General features: G+C 49.3%; 1 protein-coding gene across 1 annotated transcript in view; it reads left to right on the forward strand.

Moving 5' to 3' along the window:
* Window positions 1–2,724: 2,724 nt before the first annotated feature.
* The window catches only part of LOC140720212 (E3 ubiquitin-protein ligase TRIM69-like), a 135,503-nt gene continuing 122,878 nt past the window's right edge, over window positions 2,725–15,349 (forward strand). The window contains exons 1-2 of the mRNA XM_073035098.1: window positions 2,725–2,967; window positions 8,555–8,794. Coding sequence (XP_072891199.1) covers window positions 2,725–2,967; window positions 8,555–8,794 — 483 coding nt within the window. The remainder of the gene's footprint in view (window positions 2,968–8,554; window positions 8,795–15,349) is intronic.

The following is a 15,349-nucleotide window of genomic DNA, read 5'->3' on the forward strand; positions in this document are numbered from 1 at the left end:
AGGCTCAGAGCTGGGACCCCAGTTGTTTACAATATATATTCATGATTTAGACGAGGGAATTAAATGCAGCATCTCCAAGTTTGCGGATGACACGAAGCTGGGCGGCGGTGTTAGTTGTGAGGAGGATGCTAAGAGGATGCAGGGTGACTTAGATAGGTTAGGTGAGTGGGCAAATTCATGGCAGATGCAATTTAATGTGGATAAATGTGAGATATCCACTTTGGTTGCAAGAACAGGAAAACAGATTATTATCTGAATGGTGGCCAATTAGGAAAAGGGGAGGTGCAACGAGACCTGGGTGTCATTGTACACCAGTCATTGAAGGTGGGCATGCAGGTACAGCAGGCGATGAAAAAGGCATATGGTATGTTGACATTCATAGCAAAAGGATTTGAGTACAGGAGCAGGGAGGTTCTACCGCAGTTGTACAGGGCCTTGGTGTGACCGCACCTGGAGTATTGTGTGCAGTTTTGGTCCCCTAATCTGAAGAAAGAGATTCTTGCCATAGAGGGAGTACAGAGAAGGTTCACCAGATTGATTCCTGGGATGGCAGGACTTTCATATGAAGAAAGACTGGATCGACTAGGCTTATACTCACTAGAATTTTGAAGATTGAGGGGGGATCTTATTGAAACGTATAAAATTCTAAAGGGATTGGACAGGCTAGATGCAGGAAGATTGTTTCCGATGTTGGGGAAGTCCAGAACGAGGGGTCACAGTTTAAAGAAAAAGAGGAAGCCTTTTAGGACCCAGATGAGGAAAAAGTTCTTCACACATAGAGTGGTGAATCTGTGGAATTATCTGCCACAGGAAACAGTTGAGGCCGGTTCATTGGCTATATTTAAGAGGAAGTTAGATATGGCCCTTGTGGCTAAAGGGATCAGGGGGTATGGAGCGAAAGCAGGTACAGGGTTCTGAGTTGGATGATCAGTCATGATCATACTGAATGGCGGTGCAGGCTCGAAGGGCCGAATGGTCTACTCCTGCACCTAGTTTCTATGTTTCTATGTCAGGCAGCGTCTGTGGAGAGGAATGTACAATCGACTTTCAAGGTAGAGATCATTCATTCCGAAATGTCGATTCTCCATTTCCCTCCACAGATGCTGCCTGACCCGCTCAGTTCCTCTAGCCGCTCGATTTTGTTTTCCTCCGGGTTTAAGAGAGACAGACTGGGCTGTAAAACCGGGGTTAAGTAAATATTTAAAGCAGCTATTAAATCAGTTCATGCTGTCATGCTCCCGATGGTTAATCCCCTATCGTGCCCCAATGTCAGCTCCAGATATTATCTGAAAACCCCGTCTCCGTGTCCAGACTCCGTATCAGAGCTCCGTGTCAAGATTCCTCCTGCTCGCTGTTCAAAGTTCACGTCTGCGCAAGCATCCCAACTCAATCTCCGTGCCTGAGTCCTGCGCCTGGGTTCTCCTCAGTCGCTTTGAGTAACAGAACGAACTGGCCATTTCCGTGCTACCTGTTCCCTTCGGCCAAAAGGGAGGGCTCACCAGTAGAAAGGAGAGTCAGACAACATTCCCTTCCGTCCCCCAAACCCGGATGCAGATCCAAGCTACTGTAAACTACCACCAACAGTCCCTGTCTCTGTCCGCCTTGGTGGACTCCGGTGCCGAGGGAGATCTGTTGGATGAAGACACAGCTTCCCGGGCCGGAATTCCTCGGGAGCCGTTGAGTACCCCTCTGGAGGCCCGGGCACTGGACGGAAGACGTCTGGCCCGAGTCACTCACTGAACACCACCACTGTCTTAGGTTCTCTCTGGGAACCATCGGGAACAGGTACAATTTCACCTAATTTCCTCTCCTCAAGCTCCTATAGTTCTTGGGTACCCCTGGATAAGCCGCCATAACTCCCACATTGATTGGTCCACTGGGAAGATAGCCGGCTAGAGTCCGTTTTGTCACTCCGCTTGTCTACAGTCGGCCCTTTCTCCTGTAAAAGCCACCGCGACCTCGTCTGCCGCTGAACCCAGCGGAGTACCACGACCTGGGGCAAGTGTTTAGTAAGCACCGGGCCCCTTCCCTGCCTCCACTCCGACCATACGATTGTGCTATTGACCTTCTCCCCGGAGCTCCTCTCCCCACCAGTCGGCTCTATAACATGGCCTGACCAGAGAGGGAAGTAATGGAGGATTACATCAGTGAATCTCCCGCGGCGGGCATTGTCCGACCCTCATCCTCCCCGGCGGGCGCAAGGATCTTCTTTGTGTGGAACAGGGCTGGTTCACTACGTCGTCCATCGACTAGCGAGGCCCAAATCATAAACCATAAAGAACGAGTATCCACTGCCCCTCATAAACTCCACTTTCCAACCACTTCACGGAGCCACCATCTTCTCCGGGTGGGACCCACGAAGCGCCTGCCATCTGGCCAGAATAAGGGAGGGAGACGAGTGGAAAACGGCATTTAATATCCCTCCAGCCACTTCGAATACCTGGTCATGCCATTTGGCCTCATCAATGCCCCCGCTGATCTTCCAAGCCCTGATTAACGATGTCCTAAGAGTCTTGATTAACCGTTTTGTGTCTGTTTATCTGGATGACATCCTAATCTTCTCCAGCAGTTTCCAGTTCATGTCCGTCAGTTGCTACAGAGGCTTTGGGAGAACAGATGATTGGTTAAAGCTGAGAAGTGTGAGTTCATCTCCTGAGGGAACATCACCGAGAGCGGGCGAGTGAGAGCGGATCCCGAGAGGATCCGGGCGGTGGTGGAGCGGCCATGACCCACGACACGCAGGCAACTCCAGCCATTTCTGGGCTTCGCGAACTTCTGTCGCCGGTTCATCAGGGAGTATGGTCGGGTGGCGGCGCCCCTTACCCACCTAGGACCCCTTTTCATTGGAACCCCGAAGCTGACTCAGCGTTCTCAGAGCTGAAGAGGCGTGTCACCTCCGCTCCCATCCTGGTCCAACCAGACCCCTCTTGTCGATTCATGGTGGAGGTCGACGCCTCCGACTCTGGGGTGGGAGCGCTCCTCTCCCGATGTTCAGGTCCTGATCAGAAACTTCATCCCAGTGCCTTCTTTTCTCGCCAGCGGTCTCCCGCCGAATGAACTTACGACGTAGGGAACCGGGAGTTACTGGCGGTCAAGCTCGCTTTGGAGGAGTGGAGGCACTGACGGGAGGGAGCGGAACATCCGTTCATCAACTGGTGCGAACGCAAGATCCTCGCATACATCCAAACCGCATAACGCCCGAATTCCCGCCATCCCGTGGGGCATTATGTTTTGGCCGGTGCAGGTTCACCCTCACCTATCGTCCGGGGTCCAAGAACGGGAAGCCCGATGCTCTCTCCCGTCAATACATTTCCGAGGAGGGCCTTCCCAACCCCGAGACCATTCCTCCACCATCCTGTGCAGTGGCTGCACTCACCTGGGAGATCGAGGCCATAGTTAAAGTGGCCCAACGGACTCAACCTGACCCAGGCAACGGACCCTCCAATCTCCTCTTTGTGCCCGATTCCGTTCCATCTCAGGTTCTCCCGTGGGGGCACACGTCTCGTTTCGCCTGCCATCCCGGGATCGATCGGACTCTGACCCTCCTGAAGAGACATGTCTGCTGGCCCTCCATGGACGCTGACACCCGTTCCTTTGTCTCTGTCTGTTCTGCTTGCACCCGTGGAAAATCCTCCCACCGACCACCTGCTGGATTGCTTCGTCCCCTACCTGTCCCGAGCCGCCGCTGGTCTCACATCACGCTGGATTTTGTTACGGGACTACCTCCTTCAGATGGGAACACTGCCGTACTCACCGTGGTGGACGGCTTCTCCAGAGCGGTGCACTTCATAGCCCTTCCCAAACTCCCTACAGCTCGCAGAACAGCCGACCTTCTCGTCCATCACGTCTTCCGCCTGCACCCCTCTGACATTATTTCTGACCGGCGTCCCCAATTCGTCTCACAAGTTTGGAGGGAGATCATTTAGTCAAGCCCTGGGAGCCTCAGTAACCCTGTCATCTGGACCCAAAGGCACTGAACTACCAGGAACAGGACTAGGCGTAAGAAGGAAGCAAGGACAGTGGGAAAGAAAGGACGCTGGACACGACACAGGCTCCGGACGAGACAAGGATTCCGGGCCTGGGCTGGGACTTGACGATGATAGCGGAAGCAGCACATGGAACTGGGAACTGGGAGCCTGGGCTTGGACTCCCAGCCAGAGACTGGACAAGGACCCAGATCCTGGGTCTTGCCTCGGGCTCGGACTCCAGAACCAGGCTCGGACAAGACGTGGCTACAGGACAAGGAGAGTCACTGGACTGGACGTGAGACTCCTGGACAGGACAAGGGAACCCCAGCACCGGGCTGGGCAAGGTACACCTGGGCTGAGCGAGGCACATGACAAGACGAGAACACAACGCCGTGGCTTGAACAGACAAAGGACCTTGGACCTGACTGGGACTGTACGAGATCCCAAAGCCTTGACCTGGTCGAGGAAGAGACAGGGACGCAAAACACAGAGCCGAGGGAGAGACAGGGACAAGGAAAACCAAGGCCCCTCCTTGGATACAGGACGTAGGCCCGTGAGTCATTACACAGAACACAGAGCCGGGACGGGACCCCTCCTTGGATACAGGACGGGACTCATTACACAGAACGCTGAACACGACAAGACGGTTCCCAAAGCTAGGTAGCGGCAAACGGGCGGACCTGCCTAGCGGAGTTGTGGACACAAAGAGTAGTTCCTAACAGGGCGAGGCTCCCGACACAGGCAAGACGAGACAAGGTTCCAGGCAGAGGCGAGGCGAGGCGACGCAAGGCTCCAGGCGAGGCAAGGCGAGGCAACGCAAGGCTCCAGGCGAGGCAAGGCGAGGCAACGCAAGGCTCCAGGCGAGGCAAGGCGAGGCAACGCAAGGCTCCAGGCGAGGCAAGGCGAGGCAACGCAAGGCTCCAGGCGAGGCAAGGCAAAGCAAGAGGAAGGTGAAGGGAAGGGATACAGACGGGGGTTAGGACAGGAGCAATCCAGCAGCCAGAGGCTGAATCCTGAAGCTGTTTATGAGACCAGCACAAAGAAGAATCAGCTGCCTCAACAGAAACTGGGAAAACCCGGAAAACCTGGAATAAGGAGCATGGACCGAAACATGAACCGGAATGCGGGATTCACGGACCGGACCATGACAGCATCTGCATCTCAATGTGTTATATGTCTCCGCATGTGTGTGTCTGTCCGTCTCTTTGTGTGTGTGTGAGTGTTTGTGTCGGAGACCAGCGAGCAGACAGCTCTCAGTCTTTGTCGTGATGGTGTGACGACTAAGAACAAATGGCGAGTGTGGAGGAAACCCTTTTCAGGACACCAGAGGGATGTGTGGACACTGGCTCAGGGAACTGGATAGCATTGCATTGCTTGTCAGTGATACAGAAATATAATGGGCTTAATTCTGAAGAGGGGAGAGCTCGGACAGTCTCTACGCAATGCATTGGGGAGGCTGAAAAGGGAATGAGAGACTGAACCTATGAGGAGCGCTTGATGGCTCCAGGACGGTGTAACTGGGAGGCTTTTAGTGGGACCCTGTCCAGATTTGTCCCAGTACCGGGGACAGGCAGCTCTCCTGGACGGTGTAACTGTGAGGCTTTTAGTGGGACCCTGTCCAGATTTGTCCCAGTACCGGGGACAGGCAGCTCTCCTGGACGGTGTAACTGGGAGGCTTTTAGTGGGACCTTGTCCAGATTTGTCCCAGTACCGGGGACAGGCAGCTCTCCTGGACGGTGTAACTGGGAGGCTTTTAGTGGGACCTTGTCCAGATTTGTCCCAGTACCGGGGACAGGCAGCTCTCCTGGACGGTGTAACTGTGAGGCTTTTAGTGGGACCTTGTCCAGATTTGTCCCAGTACCGGGGACAGGCAGCTCATTTGGACGGTGTAACTGGGAGGCTTTTAGTGGGACCTTGTCCAGATTTGTCCCAGTACCGGGGACAGGCAGCTCTCCTGGACGGTGTAACTGGGAGGCTTTTAGTGGGACCTTGTCAGGAGTTGTCCCACAGCTGGGGAAGGGAAGCTCTCCGTAAAGGGGTGACTGGGATGGGTTTATATTGTGATGTTCACTTGTTCTGAGTTATTATTCAGAGAGAACCCCTGGTCCAGTGTTTCACGTCTCCCGGTGAAGTCTGTCACAGATCACCTGAACCGGTGCCCATGGATCTGCTGCCGCCTGTTAACGGATTGAACTATGCTGTAGAATTAATCCATTAACGGAGCCACCCGGTCTCTGGTTACTAAGTTGTTCCTGCTTTCCCTTTGAGTCCCGTCGTAATTTGGGGCGCTGTATTGACCCGAAGATAGGTCTCGCCCCGAAACGATAGTTTTTCCATTCCATGGATGCTGCCCGACCTGCTAGGTACCGCCAGTATTTTGTGTGTGTGTTTCTCCTCTCTGTATCCCTTCTCTACCCCGTCAGATGCTGAGTTTCAAGAGGCCTGGCCAGTCACGGTTAAATCAGTTAAACCGGGATCTGCTCCGATCGCTGTTGTTCATGCAGATTGGGTCGATGTATCGACCCGAAGATAGGTCTCGCCCCGAAACGACAGCTTTTCTATTCCATCAATGCTGCCTGACCTGCTGGGTCTCGCCAGCATTTTGTGTGTGCAGGCAGATCGCTTTTATGGCCGACGATTGTCCACACATCGTCGTCCCTTCATACGGAAGAATGCAGGTCAAGGACAGCGTGACCCGTGTCTGATGTTAGATTAGCAGCCGTTCACAGGGTCTCTCTCTCTCTCTCTCTCTCTCTCTCTCTCTCTCTCTCTCTCTCTCTCTCTCTCTCTCTCTCTCTCTCTCTCTCTCTCTCTCTCTCTCTCTCTCTCTCTCTCTCTCTCTCTCTCTCTCTCTCTCTCTCTCTCTCTCTCTTCCCACCCCCCCAGTGAATGTAGTGGCGATTGTGATCTTGTCCCGGGGAAAGTGCGGCCTCTCTACCTGCACCACTCGCTACCTGGTGGCCACGGCAGCGGCGGAGCTACTGACCATTGTCACCGGGGTCATTTTGACTCGAATCAATTGGCATTGCTTTCCGTTGAATTTTCTGGACATCACCCCTGTGTGCAGTGTCCGCGATTCACTAATGTACACAGTCACACACTGTTCTGTCTGGTTCACCGTCACTTTCACCTTTGATCGGTTTGTCGCACCGGGAAAACTGTGGCTGTGGTTCTGACAACAACCGGTATACTATTCTGTCTGAAAAACGTTCCCCGATTCTTCACACGGGAACCCAGCGTGATCATCGACAATATGCCGTGGTTTTGTAGAACCATGGACAGTTATTACACTGACCCTGGATGGAGAGGGTATGACTGGCTCGATACGGTTTTAACTCCGCTCCTCCCTTTCGCTGGGATCCTGCTGCTCAACGCTCTGACAGTCAGACACATTTTAGTGGCCAGTCGGGTCCGTAAGGGGCTGAAGGGTCAGAGCAAGGGGGAGAACCGCAGAGTCCCGGAGATGGAGAGCAGGAGGAGGTCTGTGGTTTTACTCTTCGCCCTCTCCGGCAGCTTCATCCTGCTGTGGATGACACTGGCTGTAAATTTCATATATTATCAGGTCTCAGGAAAAGGATTCGAATTCAGTGATACTGAATGGATTTTTCACTACGTCGGGTTTTTCCTGATGAATCTCAGCTGCTGCACGAACACATTTATTTACGCGGTGACTCAGTCAAAATTCAGGGAGCAGGTGATCAGCGCGGTGAATTATCTCGACACCTCGGTGTTTCAGTTTATCAATAAAGCCGCGTCCTGAGCATGAGCCAATGCGGCCGCTGAATCTCGAGCCCGGGCTCTGGTTCCTCTCATTCACTGCCTGATGGCCAAGGTGTTATTGCCGGGTGGATTTTCCCAGCGACCGGCAGCTCCGGGACATTAGGGTAGTTTGTGTGGTGCAGGGAGGGGCGTGGACGTGAGGGAGTAAAACACCGTCATGGCGACTCAGAAACTCATTGGTCCGCCATATGCCAATCAATGTACTGCTCCAGAATGCCGCCCACCATTTGGTCTGTGGATATGTTTGTCTATTCCCCTTCATGCTCAGTACCTGACCATCTGACGTTCCCGGAGGACTGTAGGGCGAGTGTGATACTGGTTGGCCAATCTACTGTCAGTTACTCTAATCTCCAACTTCCACATGAATAATGGGCTAACGCGAAATTACAGGGCGGGGTATGGATAAATACTGTTTTTTTATTCGTGAAAAGCCAGGTCGCCTCATCTTTATTATCGCCTCCGCTGCTGCCAATGACTGTCGTCAATAGCTGAAAGCTGATTATAGCTGGGAGATTAGTATGCAAGGATGCATACAGTATCGAAAGAACAGGCTGGAAGGCAGAGGTGGTGGCGTAGCTCTGTTTGTAAATAAACAAGTAAAATCAAACCATTAGAAAGAGGTGATGCAGGGCGGAAGGTGTTGAACCATTGTGGATAGAGCTAAGGAACTACAAGGTGAAAGACACTGTATAGACCATGGAACAGCAGTAAGGATGTGACCTACAAATTAAACGGGAGACAGTGAATGCTTACCGAAAAGGAAATGGTAGAAGAGTCATGAGGAATTTAAATGTGCATGTCGATAGGAAAAATCCGGTTCAGCCGGGTTCCTGGTAGAGGGATTTCTCGAGTGCCTTCGAGATCGCTTTTTAAGGCAGCTCACGATTGAACCGACTGGAGGATCCGCTCTACTGAATCGGGTGTGGGGCAATGAAGCAAAAGTGATTGGAAACCTGAAAGTAGAAGAACCTTTAGGGACAAACGAGCATAATGTTTTTGAATTCACCCTGAAGTTTGAGAAGGAGAAGCGGAAATCAGATGTGGCGGTATTACAGCAGAGTGACGGTAATCAGAGAGGCGATTACAATCGGCCAGAATTAACTGGAAAGATCACCGGCAGGATCCACGGCAGGGCAGCGATGGCTGGAATTTCCTGAAGCAATTCGGAAGGCACGGGATAAATACTTCACAAAAGAGGAAGAGATTTGCAGGAATGTCAATGCCAGCATAAAAGCCCAAGAGAATTTAGAAAAAAATTGTGGGAAGTTAAACAACTAGGAAGCTTATGAAAGCCAAAAGAAAAGAACTAAAAAGTCATTAAGAAGGTAAAGATGGAATATGAATTTAAGCCAGACAGTGATATGAAAGAGGACACCAAGCATTTCTTCAGATACATAACGTGTAAAAGGGAGGAGAGAGTGAATTTCGGGCCGTAGGTAAACGATGCTGGAGACTTAGTAATGGGGCAAAGGAAAAGTCGGACTGCATCGGTATTTTAGGGTTATGGGGGAAAACGTTGGCAGATGATGTACAGTGCAAACACGAGGAAATCTGGAGATGCTGGAAATTCAATCAACACACGCAAAATGCTGGTGGAACACAGCAGGCCGGGCAGCATCTATAAGGAGAAGCACAGTCGACGTTTCGGGCCGAGACCCTTCGTCAGGACTAACTGAAAGGAAAGATAGTAAGAGATTGAAAGTAGTGGGGGGAGGGGGAAATGCGAAATGATAGGAGAAGGCCGGAGGGGGTGGGGTGAAGCCAAGAGCTGGAAAGGTGATTGGCGAAAGTGATTCAGAGCTGGAGAAGGCAAAGGATCATAGGACAGGAAGCCTCGGGAGAAAGAAAGAGGTGGGGGGAGTACCAGATGGAGATGGAGAACAGGCAGGGTGATGGGCAGAGAGAGGGAAAAAATAAAAGAAACAACTAAATATGTAAAAAGGGGTGGAGGGGCATTAAAGGAAGTTAGAGAAGTCAATGTTCATGCCATCAGGTTGGAGGCTACACAGCCGGTATACAAGGTGACGTTCCTCCAACCTTGTTTGGATTCGTTTTGACAGTAGAGGAGGCCGGGGATAGACATATCAGAATGGAAGTGGGACGTGGAATTAAAATGTGTGGCCACTGAGAGATCCTGCTTTCTCTGGCGGACCGAGCGTAGGTGTTCAGTGAAACGGTCCCCCAGTCTGCGTCGGGACTCACCAATATATTAAAGGCCACACCGGGAGCACCGGACGCAGTATACCATACCAGCCGACTCACAAGTGAAGTGTCGCCTCACCTGGAAGGACTCTCTGGGACCCTGAATGGTGGTGAGGGAGGAAGTGTAAGGACAGTGTAGCACTTGTTCCGCTTAAAACGATAAGTGCCAGGAGGGAGATTGGTGGGAAGGGATGGGGGGGGGGGGGTGACGAGTGGACAAGGGAGTCGCGTAGGGAGCGATCCTTGTGGAAAGCAGAAAGGGTGGGGGTGTGGGAATGATGTGCTTGGTAGTGGGATCCCAATGGAGGTGGTGGAAGTTACGGAGAATTATACGTTGAACCTGGAGGCTGGTGGGATGGTAAGTGAGGACAAGGGGAACCCTATCACGAGTGGGGTGGCGGGCGGATGTGCGGGAAATGGGAAAGATGCGTTTGAGAGCAGAGTTGATGGTGAAAGAAGATAACCCCTTTGTTTAAAAAAGGAAGACGTCTCCTTCGTCCTGGAATGAAAAACCTCATCCTGAGAGAAGATCAGGTGGAGACGGAGGAATTGTGAGAAGGGTGAGAGAGACAGGGTGGGAAGAGGAATAGTCTTCTTCCTCTTGAATAGGTAGCTGTGAGAGTCTGTAGGCTTATAGTAGATATCAGTACATAGGCCGTCTCCAGAGATGGAGACAGAAAGATCAAGAAAGGGTAGGGAGGTTTCGGAAATGGACCAGGTAAATTTGAGGGCAGGGTGAAAGTTGGAGGCAAAGTTAATGAAGTCAACGAGCTCAGCATGCGTGCAGAAGGCAGCGCCAATGCAGTCATCGATGTAGCGAAGGAAATGAGGGTTACGGATAACCGTATAGACTGTGAACATGGACTGTTCCACAAAGCCAACAAGAAGGACCCATGCAGGTGGCCATGGCTATACCTTTGGTTTGGAGGAAGTTGGAGGAACCAAAGGAGAAATAATTGGGAGTAAGAACTAATCCCGCTGGACGGAAGAGAGTGGCGGTAGAGGGGAATTGGTTAGGTCTGGAATCCAAAAAGAAGCGAAGAGCTTTGAGACCGTCCGGGTGGAGGATGGAGGTATATAGGGACTGGACGTTCATGGTGAAAATAAGGCGGTGGGAGCCAGGGAATTTAAAATCATTGAAAAAATTCAAAGCGTGAGAAGTGTCACGATCATTGGTGGAAAGCGATTGAACACGGGGGGGATAAGACAGTGTCAAGGTATGCAGAAATGAGTTCGGTGGGGCAGGAGCAAGCTGAGACAGCAGGTCTACCTGGACAGACAGGTTTGTGGCTCTTGGGTAGGAGGTAGAAACGGGAAGTGCGGGGTGTTGGAACTATGAGGTTGGTGGCAGTGGATGGGAAATCCCCAGAGCTGATAAGGTTGGTGATGGTATAGGAGACAGCGTCCTGGTGCACCTTAGTGGTCTCATGATCAAGGGGTAAATAAGAGGAGCTATCAGAGAGTTGTCGCTGTACCTCGGCCAGGTAGAGGTCAGTACACCAGACAACAACAGCTCCCCTCTTATCAGAGGGTCTTATAGTGAGGTTGGGATTGGTGCGGAGGGAGCGGAGGGCAGAGCGTTCGGAAGCAGGTAGGTTGGTATTTGAACAGGGTGTGGTGGTCGAAACGGTTGATGCCCCGTCGGCAATTAGCATTAATGAGATCCAGGGCAGGCAGAAGACAAGAGCGGAGTGTCCATGAAGAGGAGGGGGGGTTGAAGATGGGAGAATGGGTCATCGGTGGAGGTAAGAGAGTCCTTGCCAAAGAAGTAAGCTCGGAGACGGAGCCGGCGGAAGATGAGTTCAGCGTCATGGCGTACGCGGAACTCGCTGAGGTGTGGGCGAAGAGGGATAAAGCTGAGGCCCTTACTGAGGACAGAGCGCTGTGCCTCAGAGAGTTGACGGTCGGAGGGAATGGTAAAGACCCGGCACGGATCAGAGACGGGATCAGAGGCGGGAAGAAGGCTGGTAGTGTCAGCAGAAAGGGAAGGGTTGGGGTGGGAGGAAGATGGAGCTTCTGAGGGCCCAGGAGCTGATTATGGGATCTGAGGGAGAGGGGATTGCAGAGTGGTGGTGGGGGAAGGGGAGAACGGCCTTTAATAAAGCCCGTTTGATTCATAGAGATGATTTAGTAAAAATATTTTCAGGATAAAGTGATCTAAAATGGCGGAGATGAACAATAATAAAAATAATCCGGGATTCCATAACGTGGGTAAAAAAATAAAAAAAAACACCCAAATTATAAAGCCCGGAAAAAAAAGTCGACATCTATCGACGCAAGCCCCAGGGAAAGCTTCGATGTTGTTATAGCTCCGCCTACGTGGATATAAAAAAGTAATCTCTGACTCCCTCTGCCGGAAATAAATCTCATTACAGTCGACATATATCTCAGTATAGTTAACTTGAAAAGATAGTGTTTTTCCTATAAAACAAAACGACCTTCAATTTGAAAGTAACCTTCATAGTATTAGATAAGGGAAGAAAAACACATCCAAAACAATTCTTGAAATATTTGCACAAAAGAAAAACAATCGCCATCTTTAAATTATCCAATATATCTTTAAGCACAAGAAAAAACAAGTAATTACTTAAAAGATCTTCAATAAAGCATACAGAATAAAAACAAACAATTAATTCATTTAAATGCTGCAAAAAGAAAAAAAAGTTCTCGTTAGTACAAACTTAACTACAGCCTATCAACAGTTCTCCCACTATATCTTCTGAGGTTAAAACCGTCCAAACCAGTCTTTGTCAAAAATTAAAATGAATTTTAAGCTAAAAACTTCCTGTGACCACCAGATCTTCAAGCCTTATCAGTCTTTGCACCGCGAGCCTCTCAAGCCATTATAAATCATTTAAACTTCAGTCTTCAGACTCGTCGTGGTTGAAATATTTGCACAAAAGGAAAAACAATCGCCATCTTTGAATTATCCAGTCTTTCTTTAAAACGTAAAGAAATCCAAGCAATTACTTAACAAAAAAAAATTAAAAAAGCATACAGAAAAAAAAGTTGGTTCATTTAAATGCTACAGAAAAAAAAACTAGATGGTTCAAAATAATCCAGAGTCTTTCAACAGTTCTCCCGCTATATCTTCGAAGGTTAAAACCATCCAAACCAGTCTTTTTCGAAGCTAAGAATACATTTTAAGGTAAAAAAACTTGTTATAACCGTCAAAATTTCCAATTTCATCGCTTTACATCACGAGACAGTCAAATTATTATAATTTATTCAGACTTCAGATTCGCCATCGGACTCGTCAGACAAAGAGTTAATAAAACGCAATGCCTCGGCTGGATCATCAAAAATACAAACTCCAGAATTGTTAACAAAAAGCCTTAATTTGGCTGTCTATTGTAATAATGGAAAGAGCTTTTTTTGAAAAGCTAATTTCATAGAAGGGACAAATACAGCACGTTTCTTAACAATTTCACGTGGAAAATCATCGAAAAAACGAACTTCTGAACCTTGAAATTGAAATAATCTTTGTTTTCTTGCAAGTTTAATAATGCGGTCCTTGTCTCTGAAACGGAGAAAACGCACAACAACATGCCTGCTTTTACCTTCATCCAAAGATTTTAAAGCACTGGTTCTGTGAGCCGATTCAAGCTCCGGGGGTTGCGAACAAACCTCCGGAAATAAAGACTGAAACATTTCATCAAAATAATCCAGTGCGTCCAACAATTCGAATATTATTCCGACGCGATCGAGCTTCCAAATCCACGATCCGTTGTTGAGCCTTTTCCAAACGAGAAGAAAGGTCAGCCGCATTTCGATTAATTTCTTTAAGATCGAGGCTCAGAGAGTCAATTTCTTCTTCAAATTTCTCTTTTAGTTGAGTTATTTCAGTGTAGATACCAGTGATTCGAGATTCCAATCTCTTGACCCAAAGGGGCTTCTTCCGAGAACTCGTCAGCTTTGTTTAGATTTTCCGTTACAGGGGTCCGGCGGTTCGTCTGGTGCTCTTCGAAGTAGCCATAATTATAACTATTGTTATACAAATTTGACTGAATAGAGTTAAAATTTCGAAGTGTAAATCGGAAAAGGGAGAGATTAAAGGCGGACAATAAGCAACTAAGTCTTACATGTCCGTAGCGGGAGGCGGAGTCCGGAAGGACTTTGGATTGAATTATGGAAAGGATGTTTCCCATGGTGGGAGAGTTTAGGATAAGAGGGCATAGCCTCAGGAGAGAGGGGCGCCGTTTCAAAACAGAGATGCGGGGAATCTTTCAGACAAAGGGTGGTGAATTTGTGGAATTTCTGGCCACATGCAGCTGCAGAGCCCACGGCGTTGGGAGCATTTAAGGCAGACATTGATAGTTTCTTGATTGGACATCGCATCAAAGGTTCAGGGGCGAAGGCCGGTAGCTGGGGTTGAGGAGGACGGAAAGAAAGGATCAGCCATTAGTGAATGGTGGAGCAGACTCAATGGGCCGGATGGCCTGACTCTGCTTCCATGTCTTATGGCTTTATGGAAATGAGGATTGAGCAGGAGACTGCGAGACTTTGTCTGAGTTTTATATTTGGACGGTCGGTGCTGGTACGGGTGGGAACCCACAACGCCGTATTTGTAACCCTTTATTATCTAATGTTATGATTAATGATATTCTCTCTGAGACAGGCACTGAGGTGTGTAAATCACTATATGCAGATGATGGAGCTCTATGGCTTAGAGGCATAAATTGCAATTATACAGTATATTGGATCCAATTAGCAGCTAATAATTTTCAACAGTCGGCAAATATATTGAGAATTTAAGCTTTCAGTCGCTCCTGAACAAGTTCTGTGTTTTATAAATGTGATTAACAGGCATGCAGTTGATTTGAAATGATATGGTCAAACTCTTCAAGACGTGACAGCGGGAAGATTTCCAGGCATGTGGATGGAAAATCAGCTGGCATGGAAGCGCCATATCAGAAAATAATAACATTAAATATTCTCACTTGTCTATATGGGTATTCTCGGGAGCTACATGAATATCATTGTGGACCATATTCATTTGTTTAATTGGATCTGTTCTTGATTATGGCTGTGTGACTTGTAGATCAGCGTCATCTTCAATTTTAAAGTGTTCGGAAGTGTTCTGGCGCAATAAGGTGGTCCCCTGTTTCAGCTTTACTGGTTGAAATGAGCCAAGTTATAATTGCAGAGTTTGCAGCTGATATTAACAAACTGGATTCATTAGACGGGACAAATAAATTACCATCCTGTTGAAGTTGTGTTCGAGGACGGTTGGCAACATCACGCGAAGAGTGTTTTCAAGTTTAGGTGGCTGTGATCTTATCGCGCTGGGAAGATGGGAATGTGGGATTACGCAATGTTCCCCAATATCAGGTTCTCTGAAACCCCGTCTTGTTCTGCCTCTAACTAGCGGATTTTAGGTCACAGAGCTTAAGAAGTCT

The sequence above is a fragment of the Hemitrygon akajei genome, unplaced genomic scaffold (assembly GCF_048418815.1).
Source record: "Hemitrygon akajei unplaced genomic scaffold, sHemAka1.3 Scf000038, whole genome shotgun sequence".
Lineage (NCBI taxonomy): Eukaryota > Metazoa > Chordata > Chondrichthyes > Myliobatiformes > Dasyatidae > Hemitrygon > Hemitrygon akajei.